Raw genomic sequence first — 16269 nt, 5'->3', positions numbered from 1 at the left:
AGGTCATCAATGGCGGCGAGATCAAAGTGTGACCATTTTGTTTCATGCATTAAACATATACTAAGCAGTTTCAGTTAAGCAAGTGCATTATAATTCACAGTAACTGGACGATTTGATTTCATGTTTTAATCAGGTATTAGGTAGTTTCAGGTAAATTAACCAATGTTCCTTCATAGTAATTCAATTTTTTCTAGAAAAGAAAGCTGCAATCTGGGTAATACAAACCTGACCTGTGGAACATAGCAGGCAAGCACTGCTAAGAGATAGATATTTTCCCATTCCCCTAGGGGCGAGAGAGGAGGAGGATGGAGACTGGTATTATTACAATGTACTGGTTGATTTGTATATAAAATACTACTCTTTCTGTTAATGTTTTGTGCTAATTGTAATTTTTCAGTCTCTCAGTATTAAGTTAATTAATTAACTTTTCAGTCTCTCACACATCTAAACTTCATTTTCATAAATTTGTTACTAGTCATCCTCTCTAGATCTTTTTTGCACTATAAAAAATTGAAGGAAATATAGAGAAATGTTGGCAGCAAATACGGATTTGTAGTGGATTTGCTTTTTCAAGTTTAGTTTAGTGTATCTTAAAGCTACTATTCCTTAGAGATGGTTTAGTCTGACAGTTGAGCACAGGAATAAAAACCTAGATATAATTATTTTTTATGGGAAATTCTTTTAATCTGATCATTGAGGAAGTTAGTACAAAGGTCTAAACAAATAATAAAATTATTTTTCTATCAATAGAACTCCTATTCATGCTAATAATGATTAAGAGTAGTTTTCTGTTAAAATTTCCAAAAGCATTTGGTTTTGTTAACTATTTTTTGGAATTTCAGTGCTTTTGTCTCTAAAATTCATTTGTGGTTTAGGAATTTAAAATCCTGGTTATTGTCAACAAAATGTCAAGAAGTGGAATTTTGGTGCATAGGCAAGCTTGGCCAGTGCTTGTGAGAATTTTTAAGTCTTTGTATATCAAAGAAAGTATACTCACTCCAAGATTTCACCCTTATTTTTAAGGTAATTGTTTTGAAATTATTGTTTGAGGTTTTAAGACTTTATTTTGCAAATTGCTGTGCTATAAACTTCTATTAAAATTTTTTGACTCTGGTTTTGATTCAGAGAGTAAAATTCACATTCTATCAAACTTCAAAATTTGGTTGTAAATCAGAATTTCTTCCCAATTTTCTCTAGGGTTTCATCAGAATGTTTAGTGTGGGATACTTGATCCAGTGCTGCCTCCGAATCCCTTCTGCATTTAGGCATCTGTTTACACAGCCATCCCGGCTACTTTCTCTCTTCTACAATAAAGAAAACTTCCAGCTCGGAGCTTTTCTTGGCTCTTTTGTTAGCATATACAAGGTAAGGTTTTCAGAAATGGAAAGAATAATGAGAATTAGATATGGCTGTTGTTTAAATGAGATATGACCTTAATTCATCTGTCATTATTTAATGCTTCTTTCTGGAGTATTCATAAACATCTTGACATCACCAAATATATATAATATATTGAGAATTGAAGTTGGAGAAACTTTTTCTTTTAAAATATTATTTGATGTGCTTGAATGTGTAGACATGTTTGCATTTACATATAATATTAAAGATTCTCAAAGACTCATTTTCTTTTTCAATTGATATTCTGAGAGGATATGAATTTTCTGATATTCCCAACATCAAAAATGATATTAATATACCTGGTATGTTTTTCTTAATCATATTTCCTGCTTGTTTATTAATTTAAATATATTTTAGAACTTTCTAGGTGATATCAAAACTTGATAGAATGAGTAAGGATTTTCTATTATAGCTTATATAAACAAAGACTTTTTCCTTCCTCCACCCACTCACTAGGCCTACTACACTGTCTCAGATAACCGGAGTTAAAATTCTAACACCCATTCTGTATAATCCTATAAATGTGCCCACACCAACATAAACCCACACCTAAACATATATGTAAAGATAATTCTTGACACAGTACTCTGCAACTTTAAGAATAGACTTTGTTTAATGGAATCACGAATATATAAATCAGATTAGTGACATATTAAACAGTTAAAATTTAGATTTTATATCTAAATATAGGTTCTAAGTGGTAAAGTGTGTTAATTAAGGTTGACCTGTGTGTATATATATGCATACATATATATGCATGTGTACACATACACACATATATTATTCTTGTTAAACTCAAAGAAAATTAATGCTGATAAAATTGAATTTTGGAGTTACTTTGGGTAAAATGGTCATGTATCATTTCATATAAAAATTTATTCATAAAAGGTAGATACGGAGAAAGTCTTTTAAAATGGAAAGGAGTAACAAACTATAAACTATAGGTAATGAATCACTTTTTATAAAATATTACTAATGTTAAAAACATTTTCAATATGGTTTGACTAGAAAACATTACTAATATCTTTGAATATACAAGAGTTAAGGACAAATTTTGGTAATTACATGTTCAAATTCACATTCTTTTTCATTTGTCATGTCATAGTGTTTGTATTTATACTTAACAGAAATTCTTAAATGTTTACATGTATATTATAATATCTCTAACATTTTTAGCCCCAGGTTGGTTATTTTCCATTATCTAGCATATCTCAGAGTGTGTTTTGTTTTCTATTTCTATTACCATTTATTTGCTTAAGTAATACAAACTAATGGTATTAAACTAGGAAAGAGCAACTGGGTCAGAAAATCTCATAGAAAATATTCATACAGTGTGTTCAAAAGCCATATGTGGTTTTTCAAAAGAAATTGTCCATGCCATTAGTATCTTTGTAAGAATGCAATTCAGAGATGAGGTAAATAAACCTCATTTTTTCTGTTTCTCGGTGAACTGACCCTTTTTTCATTTTGTGAGATTCCTATTTATCCCTGGTAATATTCCTTGTTCTGAAGTCTACCATGTTTAATATTAATATAGCTACTCCAGCTTTCTTTTGTTTAGCATTTGATGGGATACTGTTTTTCATTCTTTTACTTTAATCTTTGTCTTCATTTTTAAAGTTGGTTTCTTTTAGATCACATAAACTTGTTTCTTCCCTTTTTATCCAATCTGATAATCTTTTAATTGATATGTTTATACTGTTTACATATAATATACTTATGATATAGTTGATTTTAAATCTCCCCCTTTTTTTTTTTTTCTTTTTCTCCCTTCTAGATTGATTGTGTATTTTTCTGTGTGGTTCCATTCTATCTTTACTAGTGGCTGATATTTATACTTCTTTGTTTTAATTTAGTGGTTGCCTTAACATTTATAATATATATTTTTATCAGCCAATCTTTAATCAATATTGTGCCACTTTATGTATAGTGTAAGAACCTTAACACCGCTATACTTCTGATTCCTCCTTCCCATCCTTTGTGTTATACATTTGTCTCTACATATGTTATACACTCCACAATACATTGTTAGTATTTTTACTTTAGCCCCATGGTCAGCAAACTTTTTCTTTAAAGAGCCAGACAGTAAATATTTTAGACTTTGTGACCATAAGGTCTCTGTCACAAACAACTATTCAACTCTGCATTATTATAGTGTGAAAGCAGCCATGGACAATATTGAATGAGCATGGCTGTGTTCCAGTAAACCTTTATCATGCTGTAATTAGAATTTCATATAATTTTACATGTCACAAAATATTGTTATTCTTTTGATTTATTTTTCATCCATTTACAACTGTAAAGATGATTATTAGCTCCCAAGCCATATAAAAACAGGTAGCAGGCTAGATTTGACTGGTGAGCCATAGTTTGCTAACCCCTGCTTTAGATACTTAATTCATTTTCAGTGCAATTAAAGATAAGAAAAATATGTCTTCTAAATTTACCTTTATTACATTTCCAGAGTTCTCCATTTCTTTTTACAGATCAGAATTTTGTCTGGTATCATATTCCTTTTACCTGAAAAACTGCTTTTAACATTTTGGTAGCTCATATCTGCTGGTGATGAATTTTCTTACCTTTTATCGTTCTGGAAAAGGTCTTTATTTCACCTTAAATATTGAAAAATACTTTCTCTAGATGTAGAATTCTGGCTTGTCAGGTTTGTAGTTTATCCAGATTTTTCTTCCTTTTAGAATGGGAGTGACACTTTTCCCATTATTCTAGATCTAGGCAAAAGTAGAATTTATAGATTTTGAAAAATCAGTACAATAAAAATATTATGTGTAATTTCTTAATTGAGTCTATCCAGAACAATAACTTTATAAAAGATTGTTGTTCATAATTTTTCTATTTATTCAGTTTCATTTAGATAAGATCACCAATTTGCCTCCAAGGTCATCTAGCGAATCACTCATTACAATTGTTTTTGTTTTCATGCATTTTCTTCTACAAATAAAATGACCTAAGTCATTGTATTTTTTCCTTAATACAGGGTACTAGTTGCTTCCTGCGCTGGGTCCGAAACCTAGATGATGAACTACATGCTATTATAGCTGGTAAAAGAATAATAAAAAATGAATGATTATTATTATATCAATCAATGGTAGGAACGAATCTGAAATAGCTTCCAAATATATCCAATTTCTATGTATCTTCCTTTCTCTATTGTAATAGAATCCCTGTTGAGGCACTCATCCAAACATTTTATATCATGGCACACTTGCCATCTGGTGTTTTGAGTTGGCAATATAATGACTTGGGTATCTGCCCTGCTACAGGCCAGAAATCCTGTATTGTGTCACAAAAGAGCATAAAAACTTATATTATTATATAAGTGATGAATGGAAGTCTAAGTAGACGTCTTTAAAAATTCTTGTTTTACCACTAGAAAATAATAAATATTTTAGTAATCATTTTTAAAGGAACTTAATCACTTTATAAAAGTAAAAACTAAAGATCATTTCCTATAAGTGTGTTATATGTATTACTTAAGTTAAATAAATAATTTATCAGGTATTTATTAGTAATAATTTTACCATTAGTATTCCAGCCCTCCACTCCCTTGTTTTCCATTTATAGAATGAAGGCAATGTTATGGACATAAATGTGATGATAGCACTAAAAATAATTTGAACTATTAGGAGAATAGATAAATAAATATTTCCACTTAAAATTGGAAATGATACAAATAGTCTTTAAAAAATTATTTTTAAAAATTGTTATATTTGGCAACACTACTGCTGTTTTTAAAGTCAAAATTGAAATTTAAAGTGTTTTGTTATACATCAGTCAGAACTGTTTGTTTCTAACTCTGAAGGTCAATTTTTTAGTTTAAAAATATGTAGTAATAAGAACTCACCCTATTTCAATGTCATCTGGTGTATTACTGTCCTTCGTTGTGTTGAAACAAGAGGCAGTGCTACAAATCACTTCTTTCCTATTTAAGTTAATTAACATTTCTGATGATATAACAACAAAGAAATACCTTATGATCTGATTAGTTTTTCTTGTTTGTTGTTTCAGGATTTTTGGCAGGTGTATCAATGATGTTTTATAAAAGCACAACAATTTCCATGTATTTAGCATCCAAATTGGTGGAGGTAAGCAAAAATTTTCATGCGCGAACAGTTCCAAAAGATATAAAGCTTTCTTAGCTACTATTTGACTGCTTAAGCAGCAAGTATATATCCCAGTTACAAAAGTAAATTCTAATCCTATAAAAGTTTTGCAAAGTCAATTCCCCTATTTGTGTGTGTGTTATTTTCAAATATACATAAGTGTAGAAAGAACAGTATAATTAACCATCATGCGCCCACCATGCAGCTTCAACAGTTATTAGCATTTGGCCAATCTTCTTTCATCTGTAGTCCTCAGCCCCCCAGGTAATTAATTATTTTAAAGCAAATCCCAGACATTATATCATTTTATCTATAAACAACTCAGGATAAAGACTCCTTAAAGAATAAAGGCTAAAGGCTAAAGTCTTCTTAAAAACAAACAAATCAACAATACTACCAAAATATAACCACAATACCATTATCATAAATTAACCCTCCCCCAGTAATTTCTTAATATTATCATATATCCAATTAGAGTTTACATCTTCACTGATTATCTTATAAATGTCTTTTTGCCATTACTTTTTTTGAATCAAGATTTAAGCAGTCTCTTTTTTTTTTTTTTTTTGGCCATTCATTTGTTGAAGAATTTCCCATATTTTGGATTTTGCTAATTGCATCCTCACTGGTGTTTATCGTGTTTTTTCAACTCATGTATTTCCTAAATTGTTAACTAGATCTTGAGGCTTAGGCAAATTAAAATCCAATTTTGGGGGGGGGGTGGTGGCAAACATACTTTACGTTTACTGTGTGTGTGAACTTCCTGTTGTATCACATCAGGAGCCACAAAAATGTCTAGTTATCTCTTCTTTTATAATGATGAGATTAATCAGTGGGCTCGGATGTTGATAGTGCCAACATTAGGTTCCCCAGTAGTCTTTCACCTCGTAGTTTTAGCAGTCATTAATGATCATTACTGGGATTCATTATTTCATTAAGGGTTGCAAAATGGTAATAATCTACTATTGTTGTTTCTTTTGTATTTATTAACTAGAATGCTTCTAAAAAGAACTTTTCAACTATTTTGTTACTCTGAATAGTTTGCTCAGGAAAGTCTAAATAAAATGCTTGTTTACTGCCCTTTATTTACCAGTGTTCAAAGTGAGTGAGTACTGTAACATATTGCAAAGTTGACATGAGTCTTTATTTTCAAGTATCATTATAAAAACATAGATTTTAACATGCTTGATTTATTTTAACCCATTACAGTCATTATGCTCAAATTGTCCTCATCTTTGGCCATGAGAGCCTCAAGTTGACTCTTGTTTGTTTAGACATAATACCATTATTCTTGATAGCTTTTTTGCTATAAGACAAGATATTCCAGGCTCATCTTGGACATTTTCGCCCCAGACATTGAGTCAGCCTTTTCTCTAATGGCTTCCAATTTCTTCTAATGGGAAATGGTATTTAGAGACTTTAGTCTAGGTGCTAGAGTATATTTGCTCCCAGGCTAGTTATTGTTTCTTGGCTTTCCCAGTGAAAGGAGCTAGAGAATCCTTCCTCCCCACCCCTACCTTCTTTTTAGAGAGACAAAATAGATTTGGAGTATATTGATATTCTGTTTCAAAGTTAAGATGATAGATTCTTTTTAAATTTTTTGATTTTCAGAGAGTTTTCTCTCACTGAAAATCTGTGTCCCTAATGACATTAAGAGAATTACATATTTGCTTTACCCAATTGTGTGTGTGTGAGAGAGAGAGAGACAGAAAGAGAGAGAAAGAGAATTAAAGAGAGAGACTGAGATAATGTACACTTAATGAAATCAGGAAGACAGCAGGAGCCAGATCATGTAAGATTTTAAAAGCTGGGGTAAGAAGTTTAGTTTTTTTCCTCAGTGCAATTGGAAACCACTGAAGAGTTTTAAGCATGAGATTGGCATGATTTAATTCATATTTTAAGAAGAACATTTTGGCTATTATGTAGAGTGTAGTAGGGGGAAACAATACTGGAAGCTGAGAGAACAGTTAGTCTCTGGCAGGAGATGGTGGCTTGTACCAGGGCGCTAGCAGTAGAGATGCAGAGGAGTACACAGATTTGGTTTATGTTTAGGAGTGGACTTGACAAGACTTGCTAATGGAGAGGAAAAGGAGAGTGGGAGAAAGAAAATAACCCATAGGTGGCAAAAATATATTGTTTGACACAAGAGGAAACCAACATTGATATCTTGTTTGTAAAAGATGTTTCATAGCTGCTTCCCAAAGTAGCTAGGGTTATTATTTTGTTTTGGTTTTATACTTTATTAATTTTTAAAATTATGCATAGATTGTTTATTAGATTTTAGGTTAACATCATAACTTTAGTTAAGAAAAAGCCACCTAAATTTCCGGGTTCAAATTCAATAAAGATCCAACTACGTTCTCATATTAATACATGAAATGCCATTTTTGCTTACTTATTTTGAAGACTCAAATTTATCCCAGTCTTCTTTCTATACATAATGTGTATTTTTTTTGTTTGTTTTAATAGATTTAGGAGGTGCTAATGGTTTTTTATTACATGGTTGATTTGTTTAGTGGAGAAGTCTAGGCTTTTAATATACTGATCACCTGAATAGTATACATTGTACCCAATAAGTAATTTGTCATGCTGCACTCCTTCCTACCCTTCCCACCCTTCCCCTCTGAGTCTCCAGTGTTCATTATGTTACTCTGTATGACCATGCATACCGATTGCTCAGCTCCCACTTGTAAGTGAGAACATGTGTTATTTAGTTTTTGTTCCTTGGTTACTTCACTTGGTATAATTGCCTCCAGTTCTATCCAAGGTGCTGCAAAAGACGTTATTTCATTCTTTTTAATGGCACAGTAGTATTCCACGGGGTGTGTGTGTGTGTGTGTGTGTGTGTATGTATTGGTGGGCACTTAGGTTGATTCCATATCCTCACAATTGTGCTGTGGTAAACATACAGGTGCAGATTTTTTTTTTTTTTTTTTTTTTTTTAAGTAAAGTGACTTTTTTTCCTTTGAGTAGATCCTGAAGTGGGATTACTGGATTGAATGGTAGGTCTACTTTTGGTTCTTTGAGAAATTTCCATTCTGTTTTCCATAGAGGTTGTACTAATTTACATTCCTACGAACAGCATATAAGCATTCCTTTTTCACTGCATTCACACCAACATTTATTGTTTTTTAACTTGGCCATTCTGACATATGAGCATTTTTTCATATGTTTGTTGGCCATTTGTTTCTCTTGTTTTGGAAAATGTATGTTCATGTATTTTGCCCAGCTTTTAATGGGGTTATTTGTTTTCTTCTTGCTGATTTGTTTGAATTCCTTATGGATTCTGGATATTAAACCTTTGTCAGATGTATAGCTTGCAAATATTCTTCCATTCCATAGGTTGTCTGTTTACTCTGTTGATTATTTCTCTGGCTGTGCAGAAGCTTTTTAGTTTCATGAAGTCCCATTTATTTTTGTTTTTGTTGTATTTGCTTTTGGGGTCTTAGTCATAAATTATGTGGGCCAATGGCAAAGGTAATTTTTCCTAGATTTTTTCTAATATTTTTGTGGCTGCGGATCTTACGGTTAAATTTTTAATCCACCTTGAGTTAATTTTTGTATATCGTGAGAGATAGGGGTCCAGTTTCATTCTTCTGCATGTGGCTGTGCAATTTTCCTAGCACCATTTCCTAACAGTATGGACCTTTTAACAATGTTGGTTCTTCTAATCCCTGAACGTAGGATGTTTATTTCTTGAATAGGGTGTCGTTTCCCCAGTGTATGCTTTTGTCTGCTTTCTCAAAGATCTATTGGTTGTAGGTATGTGGCTTTATTTCTGGGTTCTCTATTCTGTTCCATTGATCTATGTGGCTACTTTTGTGCGGGTACCATGCTGTTTTGGTTACTATAGCCTTGTAGTATAATTTGACGTTGGGTAATGTGATGCCTCCAGCTTTGGTCTTTTTGCTTAGGATTGCTTTGGCTATTTGTGCCCTTTTTTTGGTTCCATATGGATTTTAGGGTTGTTTTTTCTAATTTTATGAAAAATGATGCTTGTGTTTTGATGGGAATTTTATTGAATCTGTAGATTACTTTGGGCAGTATGGACCTTTTAACAATGTTGGTTCTTCTAATCCCTGAATGTAGGATGTTTTTGCTTTTGTCTGTGTCATCTACAGTTTCTGTTATCAGTGTTTTATACTTCTCATTGTAGGGATCTTTTACCTCCTTGATTAAGTATATTCCAAGGTTATTTATTTATTTAGCAACTATTGTAAAGGAGATTGAGTTCTTGATTTGATTCTCAGCTTGGTTGTTTTTAATGTATAGAAATGCTACTGATTTGTGTACATTGATTTTTGTAACCTGAGGATTTACTGAATTTACTTATCCATTCTAGGAGTCTTTAGGATTTTCTAGGTATAAGATCATATTTTCAGCAAACACAGATAGTTTGACTTCCTCTTTTCCAATTTGGATGCCCTTTGTTTCTTTTTCTTGCCTGATTGCTCTGGCTAGGACTTCCAGGACTATGTTGAATAGATGTGGTAAAAGTGGGCATCCTTGTCCGTTCCAGTTCCTAGGGAGAATGATTTCAACACTTCCCCATTCAATATGATGTTGGCTATGGGTTTGTTATATATGGCTTTTATTGTTTTATTATTAATATTTATTTTGTTATTTATCTAACAGGCAAAGGAGGACCTAAGCATTATACAGAAAGCATTGGAGAATATGTGACATAAAAGCAGTAGAAATGAAGTGCTATTGAATTTCACAGAAAAGTATTATTACTTACAGCTGGGATTTCGAGTGAAGGGGTGAAGGAAAGGGAAGAAGGAAGATGTGACATATGGTTTAAGGTCTGAAGGGAGTGTTAGGATTCAGAAAGGTAGAAAACATAGTCGTAGGTAGGGAGCATACCCGCGCAACCACATTGTTAATGCTTTTTAAAGTTTTTTTTTTTTTTTTTTTTTTAAATAACTCTTGCCTGTGCTTGTTTTGCAGACAATGTATTTCAAAGGCATTGAAGCAGGGAAGGTTCCCTATTTTCCTCATGCAGATACTATAATCTATTCCATCTCTACAGCAATTTGCTTCCAGGCAGTAAGTATAGCTTTTTGAAATGAGAAATGGAATGATTTGTTTTTAGTGTACATTAATCTAATGAGGGGAAAATAAAATCTGGGAATGTTTCTATTTACAGAATTACATTTTGTACTTCATTTTTGTTTTTTCAGCAAGATAGCTTGTAAGTTTCAAATCATTAAACATGTTAACTTAATGTGTTTTATAAGCACACCAGTTTTTAGGTTTAAGTAGACTGCAATTTAAAGGTAAATTATTACTCCAGTACCTTTGGTTGAATGTCTCAATTTAATTATCCATCTTCAAGGAAAAAAATACCATAAGTATAAATATGAATAATTTGCGTTTCTCCAATATTACTCAGGGAATGAGAATGGAGAACTAGTTTAATAGAAGCATTATTCAATCTCTTTAAATTCTGTAATCATTATTGTTGATGTTTATGGTTTTAGGGTTATTACAAAGTTTTGTGGAGAGATTTTATTTGCTCATTCTCATGGAATGCTGCCAGGTTGATAAACTCATTAAAACTAGTGAATTGTCAGCTATCTAATGGGTACTCAGTAAATGCTTCCCTGCAGTAATGACTGTTTACTTAATTATTTCCAAAGCAGCATTTCTATTTGAAGGCATATTTACAAAGATTCTTGGTAGTTCTTGACTTAAACATAAATAACATATTATTGTCATCACTTTCATTTTTAAAATACAATGAGCAATAAAGATAGAGATAAAACAACTCTATTGCCTAAAACTGCTGGTAATATTTGTATTTACTAAAAGAAGTCTCTAACTGAATCTTAGGCTGTCATGGAAGTTCATACCTTGCGACCATCTTACTGGAAGTTCCTTTTAAGGCTCACCAAGGGCAAGTAAGTGACTTAGATGTTTTAAATGCTCATAGAAAAAAGCAATTTTCATTAAAAGATTATGAATATTTTTGTCTTTTTGAGGGATTGTTCTTTCAGTGGTAAAGTATTCATATGTAAATTAAATATGACCAACTTAATAAGAATAACATGGGGCATTCCTTGAGTGAACATTATTCTGACTTTGCCCTGTAATATTTTAGATATTTTAAGTGTTCTGGATTAATATCATTTTGCTTTTCTAACTGCTAGTTAGTTGCTGTATAAATACTTAAGCCTAACTTTTTGAATCATTGACTCCTTTTTTGTTAAAAATATTAAACATATTCATTAAAGATCATCTCTACATAATTAACTGATTTCCATTTTGGAAAAATGGTCATATTCTGTTGCTTATTGTTGTAGGTGTATTTTCCTTTGTCTTTCTTATCATGTTTTTTTGGTTTGTTTGTTTGTTTCCCTGATCTTAATCTAATTCTTTGGTGGCCAGTTTGACCTAATATTAATAGAAAGAGCATGGGCTTTGGTATCAGACAGACCTAAGTTTGACTCCAGCTGTCATATCTTCAGTTGTGTTACTGTGAGAAAGTTATTTACCTTCATGAGCCTAAATTTCCTTCTACGTGAAACAATAATTCATACATTGTATGGTTGTAGGAAAATTAAAGTGTTTATAGTAGTACTTAGTAGGCATTCAGTAAATTACAGCTGCTGTTAATATTACTATCATTAATAATACCAAATGCTTGTATAGTGCTTACTATGTCCAAGATATGGTTTTAAGATCCATACAATATACATGTATACATACATATGTATTTAATCCTTAAAATAGCTCTACGAGTTAGGTACTATTATTTATCCCTGTTTTATATATGAAGAAACTGAGATGTACAGAGAGGTCAGATGGTTTGCCGGAGTCACACAGCTAGTTAATGAAGGAGCTGGGATATAAGCTAGGCAGTCTGGCTTTAGAATTCTTCCTCGTAGCCATGACATTATGTATCCTTTATATTATTATTGTTTAATCATTTTTGTCATTTAGTTTTCTGCACATTAGTGAGGTTTTTTGTTTTTGTTTTTGTTTTTTGAGACAGTGTCTTCTTCTGTTGCCCAGGCTAGAGTGTAGTGGCATCATCATGGTTCACTGCACCCTCAAACTCCTGGGCTCAAGCAATCCTTCTGCTTCAGCCTCCCGTAGCTGGGACTACAGTGCGAGCCACCACACCAAGCTGAGTTTTCAATTTTTGGCAGAAACAAGGTCTTGGTCTGTTTTCCAGGCTGATCTTGAACTGGCCTCAAGCAATCCTCCCGCCTTGGCCTCCCAAAGTGCTAGGATTACAGGTGTGAGCCACTACACCTGGCCACATTAGTGAGTTTTTCTGGTTGGTTATTTTATAAGAGAACTTACTTTGGAAAACAACTGCAAGCCATACTTATTGACTGTTAGAATGATGATACTGGCCAATGATTCAAAACTAATTTCATTCAGCTGTCTTGTCCAGAAAGGAAATGCTTGTGAATAGGTACAGAGACACAGAACGTCCATCTTGTACATTAGCTACATATGTGTCTTTTAAAAATTTTAAATCTTAGACTAGGTAATAGATAACATGAGAGTATGTTTTTACTCTTTTATCTGTTAGAAATTTGAAAACCTATACACTGTTTGCCTTTTAGTCATTAAATGTTTGCGCATTTGGATGTGTTTTCTTTTGATTGTGAAACATTAAGAAGTCAATTATGAGAGAAATTACACTTAATATTTTTGCCTCATGGGTAAATATTAGTTCATTCATTGTTTAGTTTCCTAGGATTTCATTCATCAGAAAAATAACAACCTGATTTTCTATTTGATATAGTCTAGTGGAAAGAACCCTAGAGGGGTTTGAAGTAATGATTGTAATTGCTGGGGTTTCAGACCTGGGATTTTCTCTTTAAATAAAGTATGAAAAATGAATCTTGAAGAAGAGTATCCATGTGAATTTTGCATTTGCCATTGAGTTTTGGTCTTTTGCCATGTCAGCCTTTTCTGTTTTTCCATCCCATAAAAGATAAGTCAACTAAAATGAATTATTTTATTTTATAGACTTCATTAAATACTATTTACTGTATTCTCTGTCTTACAGATTTGCGGTCATGAACCGAAAAGTCCTTGATGTTTTTGGTACTAGTGCATCTAAATACTTTCAGGATTTCATCCCCAGGTTGGATCCAAGATACACAGTTGTACCGCCAGAGTTGCCCATAGAGTTTTCTTGAAGATGACTGTAATTTATTAATGTGACTAAATGTTTCATCATTTATCCTGAAGAGTTAATTATGTGAACACAAAGAAGGGGGCCCGAACTTGAATGCCAGTGTTATTTCAATGAGATACTCTTTTTTTTGTTTGTTTTTCATACCAATCAGAAATATAGAAGCTTTTTAGGAAGATATTGCTTAACAATTAAGCTTCCTCCGTAGCCAGAATCAGGTTGTGGATCACTGTAGTGGTTGACATTATTGATATATTATCTATTAAATTATGTCCACAAGCAATATCAAATGATCTATGTAGATATATAATAGCAAATAGGAGTACACTTAAAATTACTTTAAAAGATTTCTTTAGTTCATTCCAATATAATTCTTGGTTAAAAAGAGTACTATTTATACGTTTTAGGATGTACAAAGGATCATGGGTACATGGATTTGGTCTGTATTTTTTTTAACTTTTGAATTGGTATCTGTAGTTATGGAATGTTATAGATTTGCAGTAACTTTCCACAGACAATGCTGCTTTAGTATAGAGCAATTTAGTTGGAGAAAGTGGCCATTCTTACTTCAGGGATGCAAAGATGGGTCTTATACCATTTGGATAAGTAAATGTCGTGGTATCCATGCTCTTATTTTTAACTGATAGATATCATCTCTCTCCGTGACCATTTGGGCAATTTGGGAGCCCAGCGAACCTATATACTAATGGCAGGTTAGGAGCAAATGGAAATGGACACATCTGACAGAGTTAAAATGTATGTTTTTATCTTTTGTAAAAGCATTACACTTGAATATTGTTAAAACAAAACTTATAAAACTTCTATAGGTTTATTATGTTTGTCATCATTTATAAGGATGTAATTCTTCATAGCTCAGTTTATATGCCATTGTTTTAGAAGGGATCAAAAGTAATTTTAGAAAGTTTGGCAGTTTATGGCCTTTCAGCTGTTTCACCTATATAATGGATGTTTTACAACTAAAGACAATATAAAAACCCAGTGGTTGTTTAAAAAGTCCATTTCATCACTGATTGGATTCAGGTTCTCCAGCCTTCTTTTTAAAAATCATTGTCACCATTTTTACTGGTAGAATAAAGAAGTGACGAAATACAATCATGTTGATTATGAAAGTAGTTCAGGACAGCTGTAATTGAAATATGACTATTTAGAGTTTTTCAGGGAAAAGTCATACTTTTCTAAGTTAATAAAAAGCTTAAATGGTTGTGATGTCTATAGTTAATGTAACTTATAGGCATCATGGTATTTTTTTAATATAATTTTGTTGCTAAAAACTTTTTAGGCCATTGTAAATTATGCAGTAGAACTGTTGTTGCAAAAGGAATTATAACCAAGACTTTAAAAATGTTTAATCTACCATATTCAATTTCATCAAGTCTTGTATACTTCTGTTTATATGTAATCCTATCCTTCGTTGCTATAGCAAATTGAAACCCAACAAAAAGGCAGACTCTGGTACCATAGTAACAGAATGAGCCATTTTAATTTGGTCAAAATTTTGCTTTGTGATTAACTTTTTAGAATTGACCTGTCCATTTGGCAATGCTGTTGAAGGATCATTTTGGTTTCAGACTTCAAAATTGATTAATAAAGTTAATTTTAACTTTTTATTCACTGGAATCAAAATGACGATTGGCACTGTGTTTATTTTTGAAAATGAAGTATTAAAGCACTGTTACCTGCACCTCATTTTCTCTATTCAGCAATTATGTTTATACTTTTTCTTGTCAGGTTAAAAATGTTTTAATTCATAAGTAATTGTTTCCATAAACATTAAAAGACTATGATACTGAAAGACAAATTATGAAATTTGCTGAGATTGTTTAGTAAAATTTTGCTGGTCAAAAAGTGCATTGTTACAATTTACTTTTTCTTTTTTATAAATTGCAGTCTTTTTTTTAAGGTTTATATAAAATGTAAAATGAAATAACCATCATGAAGCAGAATACAATAATGAATGTTTAGCTTGAATGAATAATTAACTAATTTGCAGTGGTGAATCGAAAAGTCCAGTTTGATTTCATTGGGATGTAGTGTAAAATGTAGTTGTTCAAGCAAACACAAAGACACTTTGTGTTCCTGAAGACAATCAAAATCATTATCTTTCTACCTCTACCTAATCAGGTATTGACTGACAACTTTTTGGCATCATAAATAAAGTCAAATAGAGCTTTCCATTCCAAAACATGTTTTTTAGTTTATTTATACTCTGAAGAAATGGAAGTTATATGCCCCTTTAGTCTTTCTGACATCTTTATGTAGACTGAGAATGAAAAACGGTGCATTTAGGGCAGTAGTATTAAGGTCATTTCATTGCTATTTCCTGTATTAATACAATCCTAGAGTTAGTATTAATCAAGTAAAGATTGAGTTTGCAAAATAACAAATTTTCTCAAATCTATTAGATCCTTACCAGTTTTTTCATCAGCTAATTTCAGTGTCCATTTTATTACACATTTCTGAAATAACACCTTTGGTTCAGTTATTTTTTTATAAATTCTGTGTTTGCTTCTGTAACTTTTTTCTTGATCTGTAAACATAGTTGTCACTCCATATCTAGTTCCTTTTTTTGCC

At 31.9% G+C, this 16269-nt stretch overlaps 1 protein-coding gene across 3 annotated transcripts in view; it reads left to right on the top strand.

Moving 5' to 3' along the window:
• Positions 1-14734, top strand: part of TMEM135 (transmembrane protein 135) — a 207813-nt gene extending 193079 nt beyond the window's left edge. For all 3 annotated transcript variants that reach the window (XM_069469096.1, XM_069469095.1, XM_069469097.1), the window contains 6 exons: positions 1198-1365; positions 4394-4457; positions 5425-5501; positions 10470-10568; positions 11355-11422; positions 13549-14734. In XM_069469096.1, coding sequence (XP_069325197.1) covers positions 1198-1365; positions 4394-4457; positions 5425-5501; positions 10470-10568; positions 11355-11422; positions 13549-13681 — 609 coding nt within the window. In that variant the 3' untranslated portion in view covers positions 13682-14734. The remainder of the gene's footprint in view (positions 1-1197; positions 1366-4393; positions 4458-5424; positions 5502-10469; positions 10569-11354; positions 11423-13548) is intronic.
• The last annotated feature ends 1535 nt before the right edge of the window (positions 14735-16269 follow it).

This window comes from Eulemur rufifrons, chromosome 6 (genome assembly GCF_041146395.1).
Source record: "Eulemur rufifrons isolate Redbay chromosome 6, OSU_ERuf_1, whole genome shotgun sequence".
In the NCBI taxonomy this organism is placed as follows: domain Eukaryota; kingdom Metazoa; phylum Chordata; class Mammalia; order Primates; family Lemuridae; genus Eulemur; species Eulemur rufifrons.
Note: the sequence above shows the minus strand (reverse complement) of the source record. Positions and strands in the feature narration are given on the sequence as shown.